Genomic DNA, 21,357 nt, shown 5'->3' with positions numbered 1-21,357 from the left:
CCCTTCCCCACTCACCCTCAGTCTTTCTCTAAAATAAACATTAAAAAAATTTTTTTAATTAAAAAAAATAAAACCATTTATTGAGTTCCATCTGAGTAAATTGTTCTTTGTGCCAGCAATATCAATTTTTTTCAATCTGAATTCTCTGCCATTTTTACCCTGAAATAAAAGATAATTTTACCTAAGTGGAATTAAATTTAAAAGCAAATGCTTCATGTTTTGTTATCTTCCCATACAATAAGACATCAAATTTTTGATGAGGTGCAGAAGACACGATAAGAGCAGAAGACAAGAATAGACACTTTTCCAAAGAAGATCTACAGATGGCCAACAGACACATGAAAAGATGCTCAACATCACTCATCAGGAAAATGCAAATCAAAACTGCAGTGGGATATCCCCTCACACCAGTCAAAATGGCTAAAATCAAGAACGAAGGAAACAACAACTGTTGGTGAGGATGTGGAGAAATGAGAACCCTCTTACACTGTTGGTGGGAATGCAAACTGGTATAGCCACTCTGGAAACCAATATGGAGTTTCCTCAAAAAGTTAAAAATAGAACTACCCTACAATCCAAAATTACACTACCAGGTATGTACCCAAAGAATACAAAATACTGATTTGAAGGGATACATACACCCTAATGTTTACAGCATTATCTACAATAGCAAAATTGTGGAAAGAGCCAAAATGTCCATTGACTAATGGATAAGGAGATGTGGTATATATACACAATGGAATATTACTCAGTCATAAAAATGAATGAAATCTTGCCATTTGCAATGACATGGATGGAGCTCCAGTGTATTTTAATAAGCAAAGTCAGTCAGAAAAAAATACCATAGGATTTCACGTACATATGGAATTTAAGAAATGAAACAAAACTAGCAATTGTGAGGGGGGTGGGGTAGACAGGCAAACCAATAAACAGACCTTAACTATGAACAACAAATTGATGGTTACCAGACGGGAGGGTGGTGGGACATGGGTTAAATAGATGACGGGCATTAAGGAGCGTACTTGTGACGAGCACTGGGTGTTGTATGGAAATGGTGAGTCACTAAATTGTACACTGGAAACTAATATTATACCGGTGTTAATTTTTTTAAAAATCGAGGAGTGTGCCTGAGTTACGCAGTTTCTTAAGTTTTGTTTTGAGCAGGAGGCAATAGCGATAAGGTATTCTTACTTCAAGATACCTTTCTAGAAGAATTGTTATCCTGGTTGGAGGCAATAATGTTATCATATAACATTCCAAGCACTCAATTCATATATATATATATATATATATATATATATATATATATATATATATATATATATATATATATATTTTTTTTTTTTTTTTTTTTTTTGACAAACCAAGCAAAGCTCTTCTCCAAGCTGGGCACCAGAAAATGATGCTAATGGTGCAGTCCAATTTGTAAGCCAAAGCATGTGGTATGAGTGGCATTACCTCACACGAGTTTGAAATGTATCACTCCCCAAGAGCAAAAATAAATTTGAAGCACAAGAATCCTGTGAGAGAAACTCTACCAAGTAGATATTATGTAGCCTAGTCATTGCCTGGGAAAATCACAACAGAACACATCAGCACTTTGAAACATCATGGTCCAGTGAAGGACTAACCCCATACTCCAAAACAGGAGCATGAAGTATTGGAAAATAAAAAATCCTCATGACCTAGAATGTAGTTCTCTAGGGAGACACTGAGGCTTATCCTGACCTTTACTGTTCATGTTCCCTAACGTAGTTTGATGTTAACCTGATAATCTCGGATTCATTTGAACTGCTTTCTTGAAGACTGAAACATGACTAACTTTAGAACAGAGGCAAACACGTCAGTGCATGCATTTTAAGCAGAATGATATTTGAGGTAAGGAAGGCTGAAAATCTGTCATCCCCAGTACAAGTCGCTGAGCAACCTCATGCCAAGCCAGTTTCATAGATTATGCAGAATTCACGAAGTGTAAATTAAGGGCTTAATGTCTGGGATGGGAATGATAATTAAAACAGAATGGATCACCTCCTTTTCTTTAGAATATTATGTTTGGGAAAAATTACACGTGAAAAAATTTTAAATCCAAGGTAATACACACTCCGGAATTCCCTAGTATAGGAATTATTCTCAGGGGATGTGGTAACACACAGGCATAAGACTTCCAGTCAGGGGGATTATTTAACCAGTTAAGATTCATAAGTTTAAAACCTACCAAAGTTAGCTTTGAAATAGACTACTTAAGTCAAACAATGGCAGGTTGGAATAATAATAGTAGGTTAATTCTATAGACTATTCTATAGACCTTAACACTATAATCATGAATATATGTTGGGCAGCATGGAAAACTGCTCGCAACATAAAAGGAGATTAAAAGGCAGTATACTGAAGTATGCACATAGTATTGTTACAACTGTGTAAAATTACATGAGACCTAGAAGGAAAAGAGAAAAATAAATCATTAGGGTAGGATTATAGGTGACTTGCTTTTCAGGATTTCTACTATTATTTTCAATAATGGAAATTTTGGAAAGACCACAGAAGTAGAACATCATATATGTAAGACACTGAAGAAGAAAGGCAGGGGTCACCTGGGTGGCTCAGTCCATTAAGTGCCCGACTCTTGGTTTTGGCTCAGGTCATGATCTCACAGCTTCGTGGGTTCAAGCCCCACATCAGGCTCTGTGCTGATGGCATGGAGCCTGCTTAGGATTCTCTCTCTCTCTCCCTGTCTCTTTCTCTATGCCCCTTCCCCCACTTGCACGGTCTCTGTCTCTCTAAAAATAAATAAATCAGCTCTAAGAAAGGCAGGCAACATTGGAACCGTGGGAGATGTTTGATTAAATGAGTGTAGATAATCTACGTCTCATAAGATATGCCATAAGTATACTTAATTACCAAGTGACTTTTGCCTAGATGGTAAAAGATGGTGGTGTAGGTCTGTTTCTTGAGTAATTTTAATTCAAATGATCAACTGTACATCATCTATGGCACTAACAGTTGTATTTCCATGAAGGGTCACCTATAATCAACATAACTGAAATGGTGGGGGAGGGTAGGGAGGGCAGGCAGGCAGGGAGAGAAGGAATATAGGGTACAGCTTGAGATAATCAGAATTAAACACACACACACACACACACACACACACACACACACACACACACACACAAAGTCATTTGCTTCCTATTACCTCTATTCCACTTCCAATCCTACTCTGAAGGTTTTCTGCTTCTCTGGTAGTTCCCAACATGTATATCTAGCTGTGAATACTGCTTGTGGAAATAGCTTTGGACTCACACTTGCTTGGGTACTAATCTTGCCTCTATTACTAAGCTAGAGGCCTGGACAAGTTAGTAAGCTCTGAAACTCGATTTTCTCACTTATAAGAAGCATAAACAAATTTCATGCAGAATGTATAAAGATTCCCAAGACATCCTGTGTGAAGTTGCTAACAACAGTACTTCTGTACATTAGCCATTCAAGTTTGTTCTCTCCCCATCTTCTTTCCCCCCCTTTGTACACAGGACTCTGGTATTCAAGTATTAGTTTAGGTAAAATGGAGGTGAATCCACCTTAGCTGTGGGTTGTTTTCACATCTTGCTCCTTCTGCCATATTTACCCTGAACACATACCAGAAACCCCAGGCTACAACCAACTTGATGGCAGAATGAGGCCAGGCCAGACTTGTTTGGGCATCAAAGACCAGAATGAGTTTCCTGGGTTGGCTGTATCTGTAAGCTGTGTTTAAAATTTCAGTTCTATCTAATCTGGCCTTTAGAGCTGGCCGCCCAATACAGTAGCCACTGGCCACATGGGGCTGTTCACATTAAGAATAAAGAAAATGCATTTGCAATGTTCATAGTCACGTTTCAAACACTCAGTGGGCACATGTGGCTAATGGCTATTGAATCGGGTGGCACAGATATAGAACATTATCACTGCAGAACATTTAGAACTCTGCCCTAAAGTTCTGAAGCTATCAGTGGGAATAAGAGGTGTCCTGGGATTAGTGCCCATCATATTCATTATTTTGCATCTTTCGGACTGGAAAAATAAACTCAGATACTGATGGGGGGCGGGGTAGAAGAAACACTTGATTAGGGGTCTCAATAGACACAAGCATTCCAGGCAGCAGCAGCCTATGAGACATCAATAGCATTCTTTCCCACATACCACAGCCCAGTTGTAAAGTGATAAGGTAGGTAAACCTCAGAGTAATTTTAGTGACATTTTTGCTAGCAAAGACGAGTACCAAATCCTTAACCAAATCCTGGTGCTCTGTGCAAGAGGCTGAAATCTCTAGATCCACCCCCATTGCTGCAGATAAGATTATTGAATCACTATATTGCACACTTGAAACTAATAGAACACTGTATGGTAACCATACTAGCATTTTTTTTTTTTTAAAGCAGAAATACCTTATGAAGACATACAGCAGTTAAAGTTTTCCTAAGCAGTTGGCAGTTTTTTGTTTCTGTGCAACAGAGTGGTGGACTCTGGTGCTACAAGTATCTATGATGGGCAAGGGGCAGGGAGGGGACACCAAACTACTCCAACTGTTCAGCTTCACTCTGAATTACTCGAATCAGTTGTGAATTAAGGCTGGTTACTAATAATCTACTTTGTCAACAGGGGGCCCTCATGAGCTACCATCCCTGCAGTCACCTCGAACCCGTTATAAACCAGAACATTAGCAGCCAGTCACCCGGGACCTACAACATTTTAAATAAAGCATTAGCCCACTTAAATAAAATACATGTAGTGTCCTCATGATCAAATTTTCACGTTTCTGCTACAAAGGAGCCCTTAGGAAGTTTTCATCTGCTCAGGCACATGTGCTTCATCTGGACTGCTGAGCCCTGCTAAGACCTCTTGGGGGGTGGGGGGAGGCGCTCTGCCTAGAAGACAAGAACAACTATAAATTCATGGTCTCCCAACCTGAGTGGGTGTCACCGCTTCCGGATCATCCCTCTGTCTTCCTCGTCAGCACTCTGTCATTATTCATACACCAGACATTTTAATATTCTTTCAGTTTCTTTAGATCTCTGACCCTTCCACCTTCCCCTCCCTCAGCAGATGGTCTTGCCTCTGACTTCAGAGGGTATTGAAGCCATTAGAGGAGGATTTAAGTTTCCTGCCCCCAAACCTACACATTCACCTACAAGGTAGCCCTCTCATTCTGTTTCTTGCTTGCTGCAGTGAAGAGGTATATCCTGGCCAGTTGCCTCTTGTTTTCTCAACGACTTGCCTGGTCACTCTCTACCAGACCTTACGTGCCTCTTTCCCTTGGCTCCTTCCCAGCAGCAATGAACTCTACAGTCCCTTTTATTATTTTTTATTATTTTTAATGTTTTATTTTTGAGAGACAGAGTACAAGTGGGGGAGGGGCAGAGAGAGGGATACAGAGTCCAAAACAGGCTCCAGACTCTGAGCTGTCAGCACAGAGCCTGACGTGGGGCTTGAACCCATGAACCTTGAGATCATGACCTGAGCCAAAATCGGACACTGAACTGACTGAGCCACCCGGGCACCACCCCCCCCTTTATCTTAAATCAACTTTTCTTCCCCATAGATTCCCCTTTCTCTCATCTCTGTAGCCAAATATCTGAAGGCTTATCTAAACCTGCCCTCTCCACTTGCCCTTGACTCCACTTTTTGCATTCTGGATTCCAGTTTGACTAGGCCACTGAAATTATCTTCATCAAGATCACCAACTACCTCTTTGTTGCTAAAAATCAATAGGCACTTTTTAGTCATTATCTTACTTAACCTTTGCAGAGCATTTGGACTTGCTCATTCTTGAAATGCTATTTTCCTTAGGCTTCCATGACAACATATTCAAATGCTCTTTCTCCTGTGTTTTTGGCTCATGATTAATCTGTCTCATTGTAGTGAACAAATGGTACAGAAATTTCGCTATTTTCACCATTTTCACGGAAATGTACGGTTCAGTCACGTCAAGTACATTCACATTGTGTGTGACCATCATCGGCATCCAACTCCAGAACGCTTTTCGTGTGATAAAACAAACTCTATACCCATTAAGGAACTCCCCTTTATCTCCCTCTCCCAGCCCTTGAAAACCACCATTCTACTTCTCCCCTCTATTAATTTTATTCCAGGTAACTCATGAGTGGAATGATACAATATTTCTCTTTCTGTGACTGACATTTCCTTCAACCTTAACGTTCATCTGCCGTTTCCTTTAAGGCACATGAGTACTTCATTCTATGTATATTCGGTGCTTTGTTTATCCCTTCCTCTGTTAACGGGCACTTGGACTGCTGCTACCTTTTGCCTATTGTCAGTAATGCTCCTATGAGAATGGGTGTATTCTTTTTCTTGATCTACCTCAATACTGGTCATCTTTAAGGTTCTACTCTACTACGGCAAGTTTAGCTCTACTCGCAGCTCCCAAAGCTGTTAGTGACTCCCAAAGCTGTATTTGTGGTTCATTTCTCTTCTGGGGGTTCAGATCCCAAACTCCACATATATTCATTTAGATGTCACAGGCACCCTAAACGCAACATGTTCAATGCTAAGCTTCAGATTCTTGCCATCACTCTAGTAATGTTCCGTTGTCCTGTGTTTTCTATCTCAGCAAGTAATACCATCAAACCTCCCACTTATATCAGGCACCTGGCTGTCACCCTCTGGCAACCATAACACTGCCACTGGCAGAGCTTCTAGGGAGCCCATTCAATTCCATGGTCACCAGGGGACAGTTTCTCACTGTGGCATCATCAGGACCCCCTGATGGGGGTTCCAAGGGTCAGTCTGTGCTCCTCTGAAACACTCCTCTCTTCATAAGTCCCCTCTACACGAAATGCTAACACCTCCCTAGAGCTCTTACCTTATTTTCCTTCTCAACCCTGAAATAGTGCTTACCACATAGCAAACCCTCAATGCACATGTCCAAGGAGTTAACCCTTGACTTCTTCCTTACCCGATCCTGTCTATCTCACCTTCTAAGTTATATTCAAATCCACCCACCTCGCTACCCCAGCTGCCAGAGGGACCATTTTAAGATATGAAACTGGCAGTTTTCTCTACTTACTTTCACGTTCAGAATACAACCCAGGGGTGCCTGGGTGGCTCAGTCAGTTGAACATCAGATGTTGGCTCAGATCATGATCTCACCATTCGGGAGCTCTACTTTGGGCTCACGGCTGTCAGCACAGATCCACTTCAGATCCTCTGTACCCCCACCGCTTTGCGCCTCCCCCACTAGTGGGTGCGGGCTCGCTCGCGCTCTCTCTCTCAAAAATACACACACACACACACACACACACACACAGCCAACCCAAAGGTCTTTGCTGGCCTGCCAAGGTCCTTCTTCATCTATCTCTCACTACTGATGCTGCTCACTACTGAACCTCTTTTAACTTAGCCAATATGCCATACGCTTCTCTTATTTTCTTTCCAAGTTTCTGAAGAGGCTGCTCGTCGTCTTTTTACCTGAACAACTCTCCCTTCCCTGCAGTCCCCTTCTCAACATCTGCTGCCTCCTCCTTTTCCTTCAGGTCTTAGAGAAGAGGTCCCTGCCTCTTGGAAGCCTAGTCTCATCTCCCTGCTCCAGTTGTGGTCTCGTTGTCGCTGCTGGGGGCTCCCGTGGCCTCCTGCACTTCTCCCTATGCAGGAGGCCCTGCTTAGTACCCTGTCGGGAGCTGCCTGATCCGTGACTGTTCTCTGCATTGGGCCATAGCTGCAGCAGGGTGGAGACTCTGAATTTCTTGCCCAAAATGTACCCTCTGCCCCTTGAACAGTGATGGGGCCATGGTCAAGGCTTAATCTTTAATATACAATTTTTAAAAATTAGCCTTACTACCATGTTCATAGACCATATGAAATAAGTACTGAAGAGTGAAGAACCATGAATAAAACCTTCTAAATTGCTTCTTAAGCATAATTAAGTGAAATTCAGAAATGAGAATATTAAGTTACATACCAGATACTTTTATAAATGTATTCTCAGGGCTCCCAGGTGGCTCCGTCGGTTAAGCGTCCGACTTCAGCTCAGGTCATGATCTCGTAGTTTTTGAGTTTGAGCCCCACGTCAGGCTCTGTGCTGCCAGCTCAGAACCTGGACCCTGCTTCAGATTCTGTGTCTCCCTCTCTCTCTGTCCCTCACCCATTCTCTCTCTAAAATATATAAATAAATATAATAATAAATAAATAAGTGTATTCTCATTGCATCATTTATTGTCCTGAGTTTTAAAGGGTAACCTCATTAATACACAAAAGGACCCCTGTCAAGAACCTGTAGCTCTAGGTGGGAAGGAGAAAGAAAATACTTGCTGAGTGCCCATGATGTATCCAATGCTTACGTTTCTTCCAAGTGTTCTTACAACAAACTCAAGATGTAAAAACTCATGTGGCCAAGTTATTTGTCCAGATGCTAAAGGAGGAAAATGGCAGATGTAGGAATTTGTTCCACATTTCCCTCTCTACTAATCTATCCATCAGTGTTTTAAGATTTAATTTAAAATTTAATTTAAAATTTAATTTAGCTATTAGGGGCATCTGGGTGGCTCAGTCAGTTAAGCGTCCGGCTTTGGCTCAGGTCATGATCTCGCGGTCCGTGGGTTCGAACCCCGCATTGGGCTCTGTGCTGACAGCTCAGAGCCTGGAGTCTGTTTCGGATTCTGTGTCTCCCTCTTTCTCTGACCCTCCCCTGTTCATGCTCTCTCTGTCTCAAAAATAAATGTTAAAATAAATAAATAAAATAAAATAAAATTTAGTTTAACTAAGTAAATTAAATTTTTAATTAAATTAAAATTTAAAATTTAAATTTAAAAATGTAATGTAAAAAATTAGAATTTAAAGTTTGTTAGCAGTGGTCTGAAATGGATATGACACATATTGCTTCTACATGCAGAAAAAAATGCATGGGCTAATTCTCTTTTTAGTTCTTATTACCCCTATGGTATAGGTAGGCAGGGAAAATTGCAGCACTGAGCACAGAACAAGCAGTGAGTGAGTCAGAAGTCAGGGTCTGGTGCCTGGACTTGGTCATCAAACATCCAATGGTAGGTTTGTCACTTAACTCTCCTCACCCAAGAACATTCATCTTTAAAATGGGGGGAGTTGGATTAGACTGAGGTTCCTTCCAGCTGTTTAAAGAACAAGATGTAAATGAAACCCTTTTAATTCTTTAGTGATTTGCTCCAGTCCTCAGCTGGTGAGGGCCAGGGATCCCAGCCCTAGCTCAGTGTATTCTCAGTGAATATACTCACTGAGGACTGAGTAGGGATGGGGCTAGAAGTATAGGCCAATTAAAAAAAAAAAATTTTAGTGTTTATTTATTTTTGACAGAGAGAGAGAGAGAGAGAGAGAGAGAGAGAGAGCGAGCATGAGCAGGGGAGGGGCAGAGAGAGGGAGACACAGATCCGAAGCAGGTTCCATGCTCTGAGCCGTCAGCACAGAGCCCGAAGCGGGGCTCGAACTCAGACTGCGAGATCATGACCCGAGCCGAAGTCGGCCACTCAACCGACTGAGCCACCCAGGAGCCTCTAGGCCAATTTTAATTGGAATGTTGGGTCAGCCAACTAGAATAACCTTCAAACTTATAGAAGCAGATCTCCCGCAGATTATGAAAAGGAAACTAATGAGGAAGACTGTCAGAAGAGGAGTCAAGTAAAAGCTCCACTTCCAGAGAGGACCCTGGCTTTATCCCTACCCCCAGTGGATCCTCTGCTAGACAAGCCATCCTACTTAGTGTATTTAAAAAAAAAAACAACAGTCAATTCCATTAGATGCTAACCTTTAAGAGCCCTATATTATTTACCCTTATAACCTTAGCTTTTAGCGTAGCACCTGGCACATAGTTAGCTATCCATAAATGTTTATGGTATGAACGACCAATCTCCCCAACATGAGTATCCCAATCCAACTCACCTCCAAGGTTCAGCTCAGATGCCACCTCTACCCTCCAACCCCAACCTTTCCTTCCACCTGCCCTCCCAGGCTCCCAACACATCTTTTGGTATTTCTCTTATGGTGTATCTCATTTTGTATACAGTTATAGAGATTACATTTATCTATCTTAGCTTCCCAATAAGGTCAGACTCTGAGACATGAGCTATCTTCTGCTCACCATGGAAACTCTACAATATATAGTTTAGAGCAGGCACTCAATAAATGTGGGAAAAGCTTATCATTTTTATATGTATATCAAAGCAACTAGCACTGTTTTTTTTTTACATATAGGAGACACTCAAATATTATTGAATTACATGCTCTTTCTGATCAAGTTGTGGTGAGGCTAGTACTCTCAGTGTGCTAAGGATTCCAAACCTTTTGTGAAGAAATATGATAGACTAGTTTAAAAGTCCTAAGAATGGTCATATCTTTGAATAATCCACTTCTAGGATTTTGTAGTAAGGAAATCAACAACAACAAAAAGATACAAATTAGACTGAACCAAACCAACAACAAAATTGGAGGCTACTACGGTATAATTGATATAATAGTGTTCCAAGGATAGTTCTGAAGATCTTCAAAGAAGCTTATGACTAACACTAAGTAAAACACAAAGTTCACATCCAATATAGAAAAACAGGAATACTTGTGAGAAAAGAAAATATGCAAAAAACTGAAGTTATTTTGGGATGGTGTTGTTATGGGTGATTTTCTTCTTTCCAAACTTTCTTATAAATGTATCATTTTTATAATAAGAATTTGGCATAATCAACATTTATCTTTCCTTAATGTGGCTATATTTTCCATAGATAGTTATTTAGTGAGGACCAAAGCATAAAACTGAATTGTCTACTAAACAGCTATGCTCCAGGATTTAACTCCAGGATTCAAAGGAGACCTCACTAGGAAGGCTATTCTGGGTCATAAGGTAGAAGGTACAGGCATTGTTGGGCATAGTGCAGAAACAGATTTGGATAAGGAGCAAGGAGCTAGACTCAGTCAAGGATTCTCAGGAACCACACAAGTGAGTGAGATGATTCACTCAAGCAACTATTAACACTAGTTTCTGAGAGGGTTAAGTAAGGAGGCTGCAAGCCAGAAGGGATATGAAGAGCAAGGAGAGGAATTAAGAACAGTGGTCTTCTTGTTAAGGGGATAGGAAATGGTGGAGAACTATTATCTCACAAGGTTCTACAAACTATGGCCTGCCAGCCAAATACCATCTACTGTCTGTTTCTATAAATAACATTTTATTGGAACACCGCCAAGCCATTTATGTATTGTCCATGGCGGTTTTCACACTATGAGTTGAATAGTAGTGACAGAGACCCGTATAGCCCACCAGGCAGAAAATATTCATGATGTGGCTCTTTACAGAAAAGGGAGCATTTGTCCTGTAGTCCTAGATATAAAGACATTTATAAATAGACACCCATTTAGGCATTGGGGTACCTTTTTCTATTACTTTTTCTTTGAACATACCGGTCTAGGAGATAGGCATCTATAGAATTTATCATCCAAATGCAGATACTTTTGAGGGTGAAAGGGGATGCTCATGAGACCATGCTCCCAGACAATGAAGTAAACCAGGACTATCCCAGACGCATGGGGCCCCTACCATAAGGGCTGGTAGCAAAAGAAGTTTCAAAGAGCACTCAAGGTCGGCTTTTAGGTGTATGAAGCAAGCTCAGGTGACTCTCCTGGTCTCCTTGATTCTTTCTACTTTAATTGCCCTCAGATGCCTTTCTACTTCCTTCTGTCCCAGCTCTGGTCCTTGAAAAGTCCCGCTGCTTGGATACCAGCCAGAGTTCAGGATCTCCATTTTCATTAGAGCAAAAGGAAAAAAGTTTACTCATCCCACTTAAATAAATTATTTCACATCAATACAAGTAAGAATTTTATACCTGCAAATTTCATTTGGTTTGATATCAAGATAACTCCTTAAAATGCTATCCTTTGTTAGTATTTAAGGTTTCTCTTCTCAAATAATTAAGAAATAACCACTAATCACAGCATTTATCACAATGAAACCCCAAAACAAATATATTATCCATTGATTTGAGCTTTTAGTAGTGAAACTTTTTTTTTTTTTTTTTTGGTAAAAATTTTTGGTGTTGGGGGAAAGAAATAAAACTAAAGATGTTTAGAGCATTTTTGGTGAAGTCTTGGACGTTTTACTCAGACTTCTCTGAACAACAGTAGCTCACAGCTTTGAAACCTCTGTGGATGGCTTTCCAAAGATTGCCATCTGGTGGAATTTCAGTTAATTGTTCCTTTGTTCTAGGGAGCTGCTGGAGGTGAGTGAACCTTGAAGGCATTAGAGAGACTCAGAATACCAGTGAGAGATAAGTGAAGTTCAAATGATAGGGTCTCAAACACAAACCCCAAACTGAAAAAAAAAAAATGAGGCTTTGAGTCTTTGTCTCCTTCCCAAATCCTCTCCACTCCCTATTGTCAAGTCTGAGAATTTGCCTTGATTTTGATTATAAATAAATGAAATGGAATATTTGTTCACAAATAATACTGAATGTCCTGAGATGACTTGATTCCATCGTGATATTCTCCCTTCACTTATCATTAATATCTCCAAGAGTAAACTTTAATTTGCTTGGCCATTTTTAGAGGAATTGCTGATAGCGGTTACTTAGCCCTTGATACACTTGAGAGATGGATTATAGTTTGAAAGATAATGTTTTAACGGAGAATGTTTACTGGAATACTTTAATTGTAAAATGGGATTTTGAAAATAAATTGTTACAAAGGCACCAATACTTCAATTCCATCAGTAGACAAGGATTCCCACACTATTTTATATTTAAACCCTACCTTGAGCATCCAGGCTCTCTCCCTGGCTGTCGAGATGAACCGTACCGTTGAGAAGTGGGATTCTGGGATAATAAGAAAAAGAAAAAGAACGTTTAATAGGATGAAAACATGGGAGCAAAGAGTTATAATTGAGTTCATTGGGTGTAGTTAGCTATGGAAAGGGACATCGAAACGTACACACAATAACAAAACAGTTGGTTTTACCACAGGGGAGAGATTAAGTTAGGCAAGCAATAGGGTTCTCAGTCTCTATTTTAGATTAATTTTTAGGTTGATTATGGTTTGTGAGTATTTAGTATAATGTCAATTTTATGAAAGTAATTTCTTATCTTTTCACCTTTCCCTGTGATAGTCTGAGGCAATGAGAATTCATGTGTTAGCAGGAAGCAGAGCCTCTATGGGGTATCAAAGGTCAACATCAAACTTCCTGAAACTTCAGCTTATTTTCAGGGTTTATTTTTTTCAGAGTACGTTCCATGCCCAGCACAGAGTCCAACACAGGGCTTGAACTCACCACCCTGAGGATCAAGACCTGAGCGGAGATCAGGAGATGTTTAACCCACTGAGCCACCCAGGCATCCCTATTTCAGGTTTTAGATCTAGTATCAACACAGGCTTATTCTTCTAATCAGAAGATATTTTTTAATAGTTAAAAAAATTTTTAAATAAATTAAAAAAATAATTTCTTTTTGAGAGAGAGACAGACAGAGCCAGCAGGAAAGGAACAGAGAGGGAGACACAGAATCCGAAGCAGACTCCAGGCTCTGAGCTGTCACCACGAGCCCCACACAGGGCTCGAACCCACAAACAGCGAGTTCGTGACCCGAGCCGAAGTCAGATCTTTAACCAACTGACCCACCCAGGTGCCCCAATAGTTTATTCATTTTTGAGACAGCATGTAAGCGCGCATGCATACACACACACACACACACACACACACACACACACACACACACACAGAGTGGGGGAGTGGCAGAGAGTGATAGGGAGACAGAGAATCAGAAGGGACCTCTCTGCTGACAGCAGAAAGCCCGATCCAGGGCTGGAACTCACTAACCTTGAGATTGTGACCTGAGCCAAAGTCAGACGCTTTACCTACTGAGTCACTCAGGTACCGCTAGTCAGAAGATTTTGAGAGGCTAGGCATTCTAAACAATGCCAGGATCCAACTTAAAAATATATATACCAACAAATGATAATTTGTGTCAATTAGCTATTTCTTTTCCATACATGCTCTCGCTAAGTGAGAAGACAGTAAACTGACAAAGGACGGATCTAATTCTTGAGGCTAAGAAATGTGTCTCAATTCCAGGTTTTGAGGATCCAGTGTCAGGGTGGGGAGTGGATGGTTACTGGGGAGACTGTTTATGGCTCAAGCTGGTGCTGCTGAAAAGGACCCATGATGTATATGTGCACAAGCCTTAATGGTCTTTCCACCTCCCCAAGGAACACATCAGAAATGACTGCTGCCTTCCACCTAGGCCCTCACCCTGCACACTGCTCTTCTGAAATGGTCCTGTAACAGAAAATACAAATGCCTTTGGTGCCTACTTGGTTTTTTAAAAAGTCAATTGCATAAAAATAAAGTATTTGTGGCACACCTGATGCAACATGATTAATCCTAGACACAGTTCTGGAGATGTTGCCGGGAGATTTCTTTAAAAAAAAAAAAAAAAAAAAAAAAAAAAAAAAGGAGGCACTTTACACCTTTTCTATAAGACAAAATGGAGATGGTAAGACAGTGCAAGGAAAAAAAATAGAAACAAGATAGTAGGTGCTGAGAGAAGTAAAGGTAGGAGCTGGTTTTTCAATGTTATACTCTTCAGTGATGGAGCTTAAAAGGCATTTGCAAATTTGGCTTGTTTCAAAAAAAATCAGAAAATTTAATATACATGGTCTTGAGGACCGAACTCTGGTAACAATTTTTTCTTTCCAAGAGAACAAGTAGAATTTCTTTAAATATTTTAGGGCAGAGTTTAATTGCATAGGTATTTCACATCTTTCCATAAATCTAACGATAGTTGATAAAAAAAAAAATCAGACAAAAAAATCTGTTCCCACCCATGTCATTTTCCTAGGTCCTCCAACCTTCCAGCAATTAATTGAATTACGCTAAAATTTTCATTTACCTTATTTAACTATGTTACCAGGGAAAGGACTGGCCACCCAGCTAGGAAGCAAGAGTACAAAAGTTCCAAGTTTACCTCTAAACTAGATAATTCACCCTTTGAAAATTCAGGATTGGCTGTATACAATTGGTCTTCTTCTGCTGACAATGACCCCTTGCTCATTTTCCAACAGCTGTAATGGGTCAGTTTGAATGGGATCATTTACTGAAAACTATGCACCAATCATTTCACACATTTTATCTGATTTAACCTTCAAAATCTTAATACCAATTAAGAAACTGAGGCTCAGGGTGGTGGTGCCATATCCGGGGTGGTGGATCGATGTCCATATCATGCATCTAGAAAGTGACCCTTTCTGACAAGAGTCTGATGGACTCAAGTGTTTGCTCAGCCTTTCACCCATAGCCACTGTAAAAGCCAGGCCTTCGCCATAGATTTGAAGGCCACAGACAGTCTTTGCTCTGCTCGTGGCAGAGAAGTGCTCAATAAGGCACAACCTTGCAAGGTGGCAGGTGAGGCAGATTTGTCTGTGATGTGCGACAGCAGCAAAGCGGTTCTTATCCATAAATTTCATACTTGATGTAAAAATTAAAAATGGAGCACAGTATAAATACAAAATAGAAAACTAGGAGAAACATAGAAAACCTTTGAGACCTAGGGCCTGGCAAAGAGTTCTTAGCCTTGATACCCAAAACACAATCCATAAAAGGTAAAGTTAAATACACTGGAGTTCATCAAAATTAAAAACTTTTGTCCCTGTGAATTGGATGTAAATACAAGGTATAAACTAGGAGAAAGTACTTGCAAACCATAGATCTCACAAGAGGACTAGTTTCTAGAATAAAGAGTTCTGAAAGCAATTAAAAAAAATTCAGTTGAAAAGTGGGCAAAAGATGTGAACAGGCATTTATCTGAAGAGGATATATAGTTAATAAGTATATGAAATGATATTTAACATTAGCCACTATGTGGGTGAAAATTAAAAACCGTAATGAGGGCGCCTGGGTGGCGCAGTCGGTTAAGCGTCCGACTTCAGCCAGGTCACGATCTCGCGGTCCGTGAGTTCGAGCCCCACGTCAGGCTCTGGGCTGATGGCTCAGAGCCTGGAGCCTGTTTCCGATTCTGTGTCTCCCTCTCTCTCTGCCCCTCCCCCGTTCATGCTCTGTCTCTCTCTGTCCCAAAAATAAATAAACGTTGAAAAAAAATTTTTAAAAACAAATAAAAACCGTAATGAGATATCACTACACACATAGCAGAATGGCTAAAATAAATAGTGACAACTTGAAATACTGATGAAGATGTGAAGAAACTAGAGCAGTCACATCACTTATAAGAATGTCTAGGGTTCTGCTACCCTGCCAAACATTTGTTTTAACGCACAACTACCATACAATCCACCAATTGTACCTCTAGGCATCTTTCCAAATTAAAATGTACATTTATAGCGGTTTTGTTTGGTTTTAGCAGTAGTCAAAAGCCAGAGACAACCCAGATGTCCTTCAACAGGTTAACGGTTAGTTGAACTGTGGCACATCCCTACCACAGAATGCTATTTAGCAATAGAAAAGAACAATTCATACATACAACTTAGACCAATCTCCAGAAAATTATCCTGTGTGAAAAAAGGCAATCCCAAAATGTCATATACTGTATGATTACATTTATCTGACAGTCTCAAAATAAGTATAGAATTGGAGCACAGATTAATGGTTGTGGGGTAGAGAAAGAGTAGCAGGAGTGGCAGGAAGAGGGGGTGATTATAAAGAGGCAACATAAGGCATCCTTGTGATAGAAATGTTCTGTATCTTCAATGTGTATTAGTGTCAATATCCTGGTTGTGATGTTATACGTTTGTAAGTTGTTGGGACACCTGGGTGGCTCAGTCAGTTAAGTGTCCAACTCTTGATTTGGCTCCAATTGTCATCTCCCAGTCATAGGATCGAGCCCCCTGTTGGGCTCTGCATGGACAGTGTGGACCCTGATTGTGATTCTCTCTCCCTTTTGCTCTCTGCACCTCCCTGCTCCCCAAATGACCAACATAAAAATATGTAAGATGTTACCACAGAGCGGGAGAACAGAGTAAAGGGTACATGGGAGAGAGCTCCATATCGTTCCTTACAAGTACATGTTAATGCACAATGATCTAAAAACAAAAAGTTTAATTTAAAAAAGATTGCCAGTAACTACAACTGAAGGGGGAAGCTCTCTTATTTTCTTACCTTTTTAGAGAAGAACAAAAGCCCCCAAACAGTGGGCAAGATGGGGTCAGGAATTTGTCCCACTTCGCACAGATCCAAGAAAAAAAGCTCACCCACGGTTCTAGCATGCAGAAACCACTGTGAACAGTTCACTCCTGCCTACCTTAGAGTTCTCTATCATCCCCCTTTTCCACATTAGCCTTAATAAACTTTCACTTAAAGTCAGTGTTGATACAAACACACTCAAAACCAGAACTAACTTCTAAGTAGTTTGTTATGCTCTGCATTTTTGAAATGATCTCTCCTACCTTCAGGTTCAGGCGATCCAAGAATTTCCAACAATTCCCACCCTTATTGGCTCAGGACTAGCATTTCATCTCCCGCGGTTCTCGTAGATGACAAGGTAGGTGTTCTGTATTCTAAACCGGGTCACACTACAGAAGAGCACAACTGTAACCACCCCTACACAAGCATGAGCTTACAGGGTTTTCTTTTACGTTAGAAGAGACCACGTTGACTTCTACTCTTCCTATTTTAAGCGCTAGGCAGCTTCTCAGAAATGAGCCAGCCGCTCTCTCTTGGCCTGCTGGTTTTAACTGCAGAGAGCAGGTGTCTTTGTTAGAGTAAGAGTCACGACACAGCCAAACTCTTTAACAGAGCACATTCTCAGTTACTATAAAAGTCTATTTTCCTTCATCCTCTAGCAATTTCAAATCCTCTTTCTTTGAAGAAACTTGGAATTCTGGCATCCCATGTGTAGGGCATAGAGCATCTGTCCTAGCTTGAGAGTCCCCTCTAGAGGCTGCTTCCATGTCTGGCCATATAGCCATAGGCACTTAAGAGGTATCAGAATCAAGAAGGGGTTGTAAAGACCTTCCAATCATGCCCCACCATTGAAAGATCTCCCCCTTTCTTCAGTGCCCTGTATCTAACCAGTGAGGCTTCTGATCAGTGCAAGGTTAAAGCATTCTCTGCACACAAGAGATGGGAGTCACAGCCTCTCCAGTTGCTCCTGGCTGTATTTTCTGGGAAGGGGACACTGCTGGGACATGAACTGAGGTTTTCCCCTCCAGAGAAGGGCCAAGTGATCTCTGGACCTTCAGAATGAGCTGTATCCTCAATGCCAAACTCCTGGGGCTGCTGTGAGATATCGAATCACTCCAGTTATAAATCACATGCTTTAGTGTGGGAGGTCCACAACTTTCTAGGAATAAAGCAGAATGTAAGCATTAACAGAAAGTCACAGACTATTAATCCTTAGGCTGATCCTACTCCATATTAGCCTTCTGAAGAGTCCTGCCTCCGCCAAGCACCACCTCAATTATTGGCCTCAGGTGGGTGGGTTGGACTCAGGGCCTTCCCCAGAGCAGCAGCAGGAGGTCAAGAGCCCGTCCAGTTCAACTATCTCAGGGGACCGAGAGGCATGACTGCCGGGAAGCACAGAACTGAGCACACACCAGGGAAACCAAAACCAGATGAGATTATCTGGCAAGTAAAGGAGGTCAAATTACACTGACTCTTGGGCACTGAGTGTGGTACAACACATTCCTCTCCTTAAGCAAGGCAGACTACAAAATGACCCATATTGTATATTTAAGTGCTTTTGAAAAATTATAGTTGGGGGATAAAGGGATTTTGGTGGAATACATTAAGAACGGTAATGATGTTAAAACTTCTTTTGGTAGTGTGATTTAGGCTTCTATAAAAATAAAATATAATCCCCCCAAACGGTCTTAAGTCATAGCTATAATAAAATAGAAATTCAGTTATTTTCATACAAATGGAGCCTCACCCCCTCTTAGAATCCTCCTTTATCCATCTGCTACTTCCCATGCGAACCAGGATTAAAATAATTTGAGAGTGCCCTTTCTATTCTAGAATAGACTACTCACAGTGCTCAAGGCATGAAAGTAAAATAAAAAAGACAGACCTGAGAAACTACATGAGAAATGCCATATGTATTAATTCTGTGAAAGGTGCTTAATAATTACACGACTTCACTATCCTCTTATCTGTTTATAATCAGATACCCTTGAAAATAGTTGGAATGGAAGAACGGCTCCTTTCCTCACAAGTTGACTGCTAATAACATGTAGCAGAATGTTCGTGAATAAACAAAGTAGCACAGTGAATGGGATCAGATTCATTTTAAGAGCCCAGCATCCTAATTTAGCCTTTGGGTTATAGTGGAAACTAAATCCTCCCTTTACATGTGTCCTGTCTTTATGGTCTTATTCTTTTGACCATCCAAAGAAAAAATACAATAACAAAGTAGAAGTATTGAATGGGTAACAGGAAATTTAATAAGACTTTGGCCATAGCAAGAAGGTTAGGATACCAGGTACGAAGGGTTGCTAAGACCTCTCTCAAAAGGTGGATAGCCATTGTCCACTTGTAGTGTTGTGTGGGAAGATTTTCAAACTAACATTTTCAGCAGTCTGTTAGAAGTGTTAAGTGGATGGAAACTTCTTGAAATACGCAGGATTATTTGCTTAGCCTCTACCCCCAGGTTTTCTGTTGGTGCTGATGTACATCCTATAATGCTCATGTAACCACCACCAACACTGTTTTGGTGGGGGGGTCCTACTGTGGAGTTTTCTAGAGGAGACCCACTTACAAAATACTCGGGGGCTGGATCAGTAATCATTTAATGGGGAAATTTAGGCTGAGTTCCACTCATCTGGAATCTAGTGACACTCCAGAACCGAAGTACTGATTATGTTATCAGGGATCAAACTTGGGTGGGTGGGTTGCGGAGTGTAGGGAACAAACCCCCATCTATTCTAAGAACTAAATCTGGGCCAAATACCCAACTTGAAATGTTTCCTAAAGCCTTTTCTTTCCACAGTTATGCAGGTCTATAGCTCTTCCTGTTTTTTGTAGTCTATTGGTTTATTAACACGAATATGACATGCCCATAAGCAGTCTGTTATTTTCTTCACTGGGCAGCCTGGCATTGGGATTGGGGACTGATGGCCAGCTGGGCTGCTCTTTCCACAAGGGCTCTGAGGTGCTTGCAGGAGACGTTGTGAGCAATCTCTACACAGTAAGATTTGTTGCACATCGGCAGCACTTCAAGCTTCTTGATGTTGTGGACCAGAAACTTGTGGAAGGCACTGGAGAGCATGTGCTTGGTTTTCTTGTTGCTCCTGTAGTCAATGTCGGGCACAGGATCGGGCCCTTGAATCTTCTGTGTACCCTATTGTCAGTGCCTCTGGGTTTCCACCAACTGTGCTTAATTTTGACACCTCGGTCTGACTGGTGCCAGATGAACTCCTTGGCCCTCTTTTGACCAAACTTGGCCTTCACCAGAGGTCTGGGGGCGGCAGTGGCCCCAACCAGGAGCTGGCTTCCACCCCTGCAGGCAGCACCGGGGAAGAGGATGGCTCTCCATTTTGTAAAAATATTTCACAGACATCATCTCACTCAGATCTTGAAATCTCAATTCTTTCTCCACAGGTTCACTATGCTTGCCTTTTGGCTACTGCCTTTTGCTCCTTGATTTTTCTTCCTTAGAAACTCTCGTCTGCTATGGAGTTGCAGAGCCCTCTAAATCAGCTTTCCCCCAGATGGTTTCCCTCACTCTCTGCCTTCCAGGGGGTGTTTTTAGACATTCCCTCCTGGTCATCTCCCTCCACCTCAAAGAAATTAGATACTACCGAATAGATTTTATCTGTTAGGGTAGAGCTTTAGACGGCCACAAACCACTGTAATATCTGATTTCTGTCCCCATGGAGAGGGCATGCTCCAGTCCAATTGAACAAAGATATCATGCAACGTCTCTGGGCTGAGATGTAGGGATACAACCAGGAACCAGGTGGGCCCTGTCCTCCTACTCGGTTAGATACAAAACCCTTTTTTGCTTAACCCCTAAAAAGAGTCATCAATCACAGGAACTTATTGTAGGAAATCACACAGCTGATCAAGGACAGAGCTGGGACCCAAACTCTGGTCTTCCGAGTTTCAAATCACATGCTTTTCCTATGAATCTGTTCTGACCCATTCTCCTTTTTTCTCCCCTTCGCCCAGGCTTTCTTTGCATTTTAAAATTCAATTTCATATTTTTGGAGCAACAGAGCACCAAGTTTCAATCTTCAAAATTTTTTTATGCAGTTCCTAATCATTCATTCGTGTAACATTTATTGAACCCATGAGAACAGTTCCCGCTTATGTGCGGCTTCTATGTGTCAGGTGCGGTCCTAAGTGTGTTCCCTGAATCAGCTCATTTACTTCCTGCTGTAACATTCTGAGGGATGTGATTTCTTATTTTCATCTTGCAGCTA

General features: G+C 41.1%; 1 protein-coding gene across 4 annotated transcripts in view; it reads right to left on the bottom strand.

The window, feature by feature from the left end:
* The window catches only part of MAPRE2 (microtubule associated protein RP/EB family member 2), a 159,545-nt gene that overhangs the window by 119,425 nt on the left and 18,763 nt on the right, over positions 1-21,357 (bottom strand). For all 4 annotated transcript variants that reach the window (XM_047827718.1, XM_047827717.1, XM_047827719.1 and 1 more), the window contains one exon: positions 12,748-12,809. Coding sequence is in view for 1 of the 4 variants with exons in the window: in XM_047827717.1 (XP_047683673.1) it covers positions 12,748-12,809 (62 nt within the window). In the remaining 3 variants the exon portion in view is untranslated. Of the gene's footprint in view, positions 1-12,747; positions 12,810-21,357 lie in introns of those variants that run through there.

The sequence above is a fragment of the Prionailurus viverrinus genome, chromosome D3, assembly GCF_022837055.1.
Source record: "Prionailurus viverrinus isolate Anna chromosome D3, UM_Priviv_1.0, whole genome shotgun sequence".
NCBI lineage: Eukaryota > Metazoa > Chordata > Mammalia > Carnivora > Felidae > Prionailurus > Prionailurus viverrinus.
Note: the sequence above shows the minus strand (reverse complement) of the source record. Positions and strands in the feature narration are given on the sequence as shown.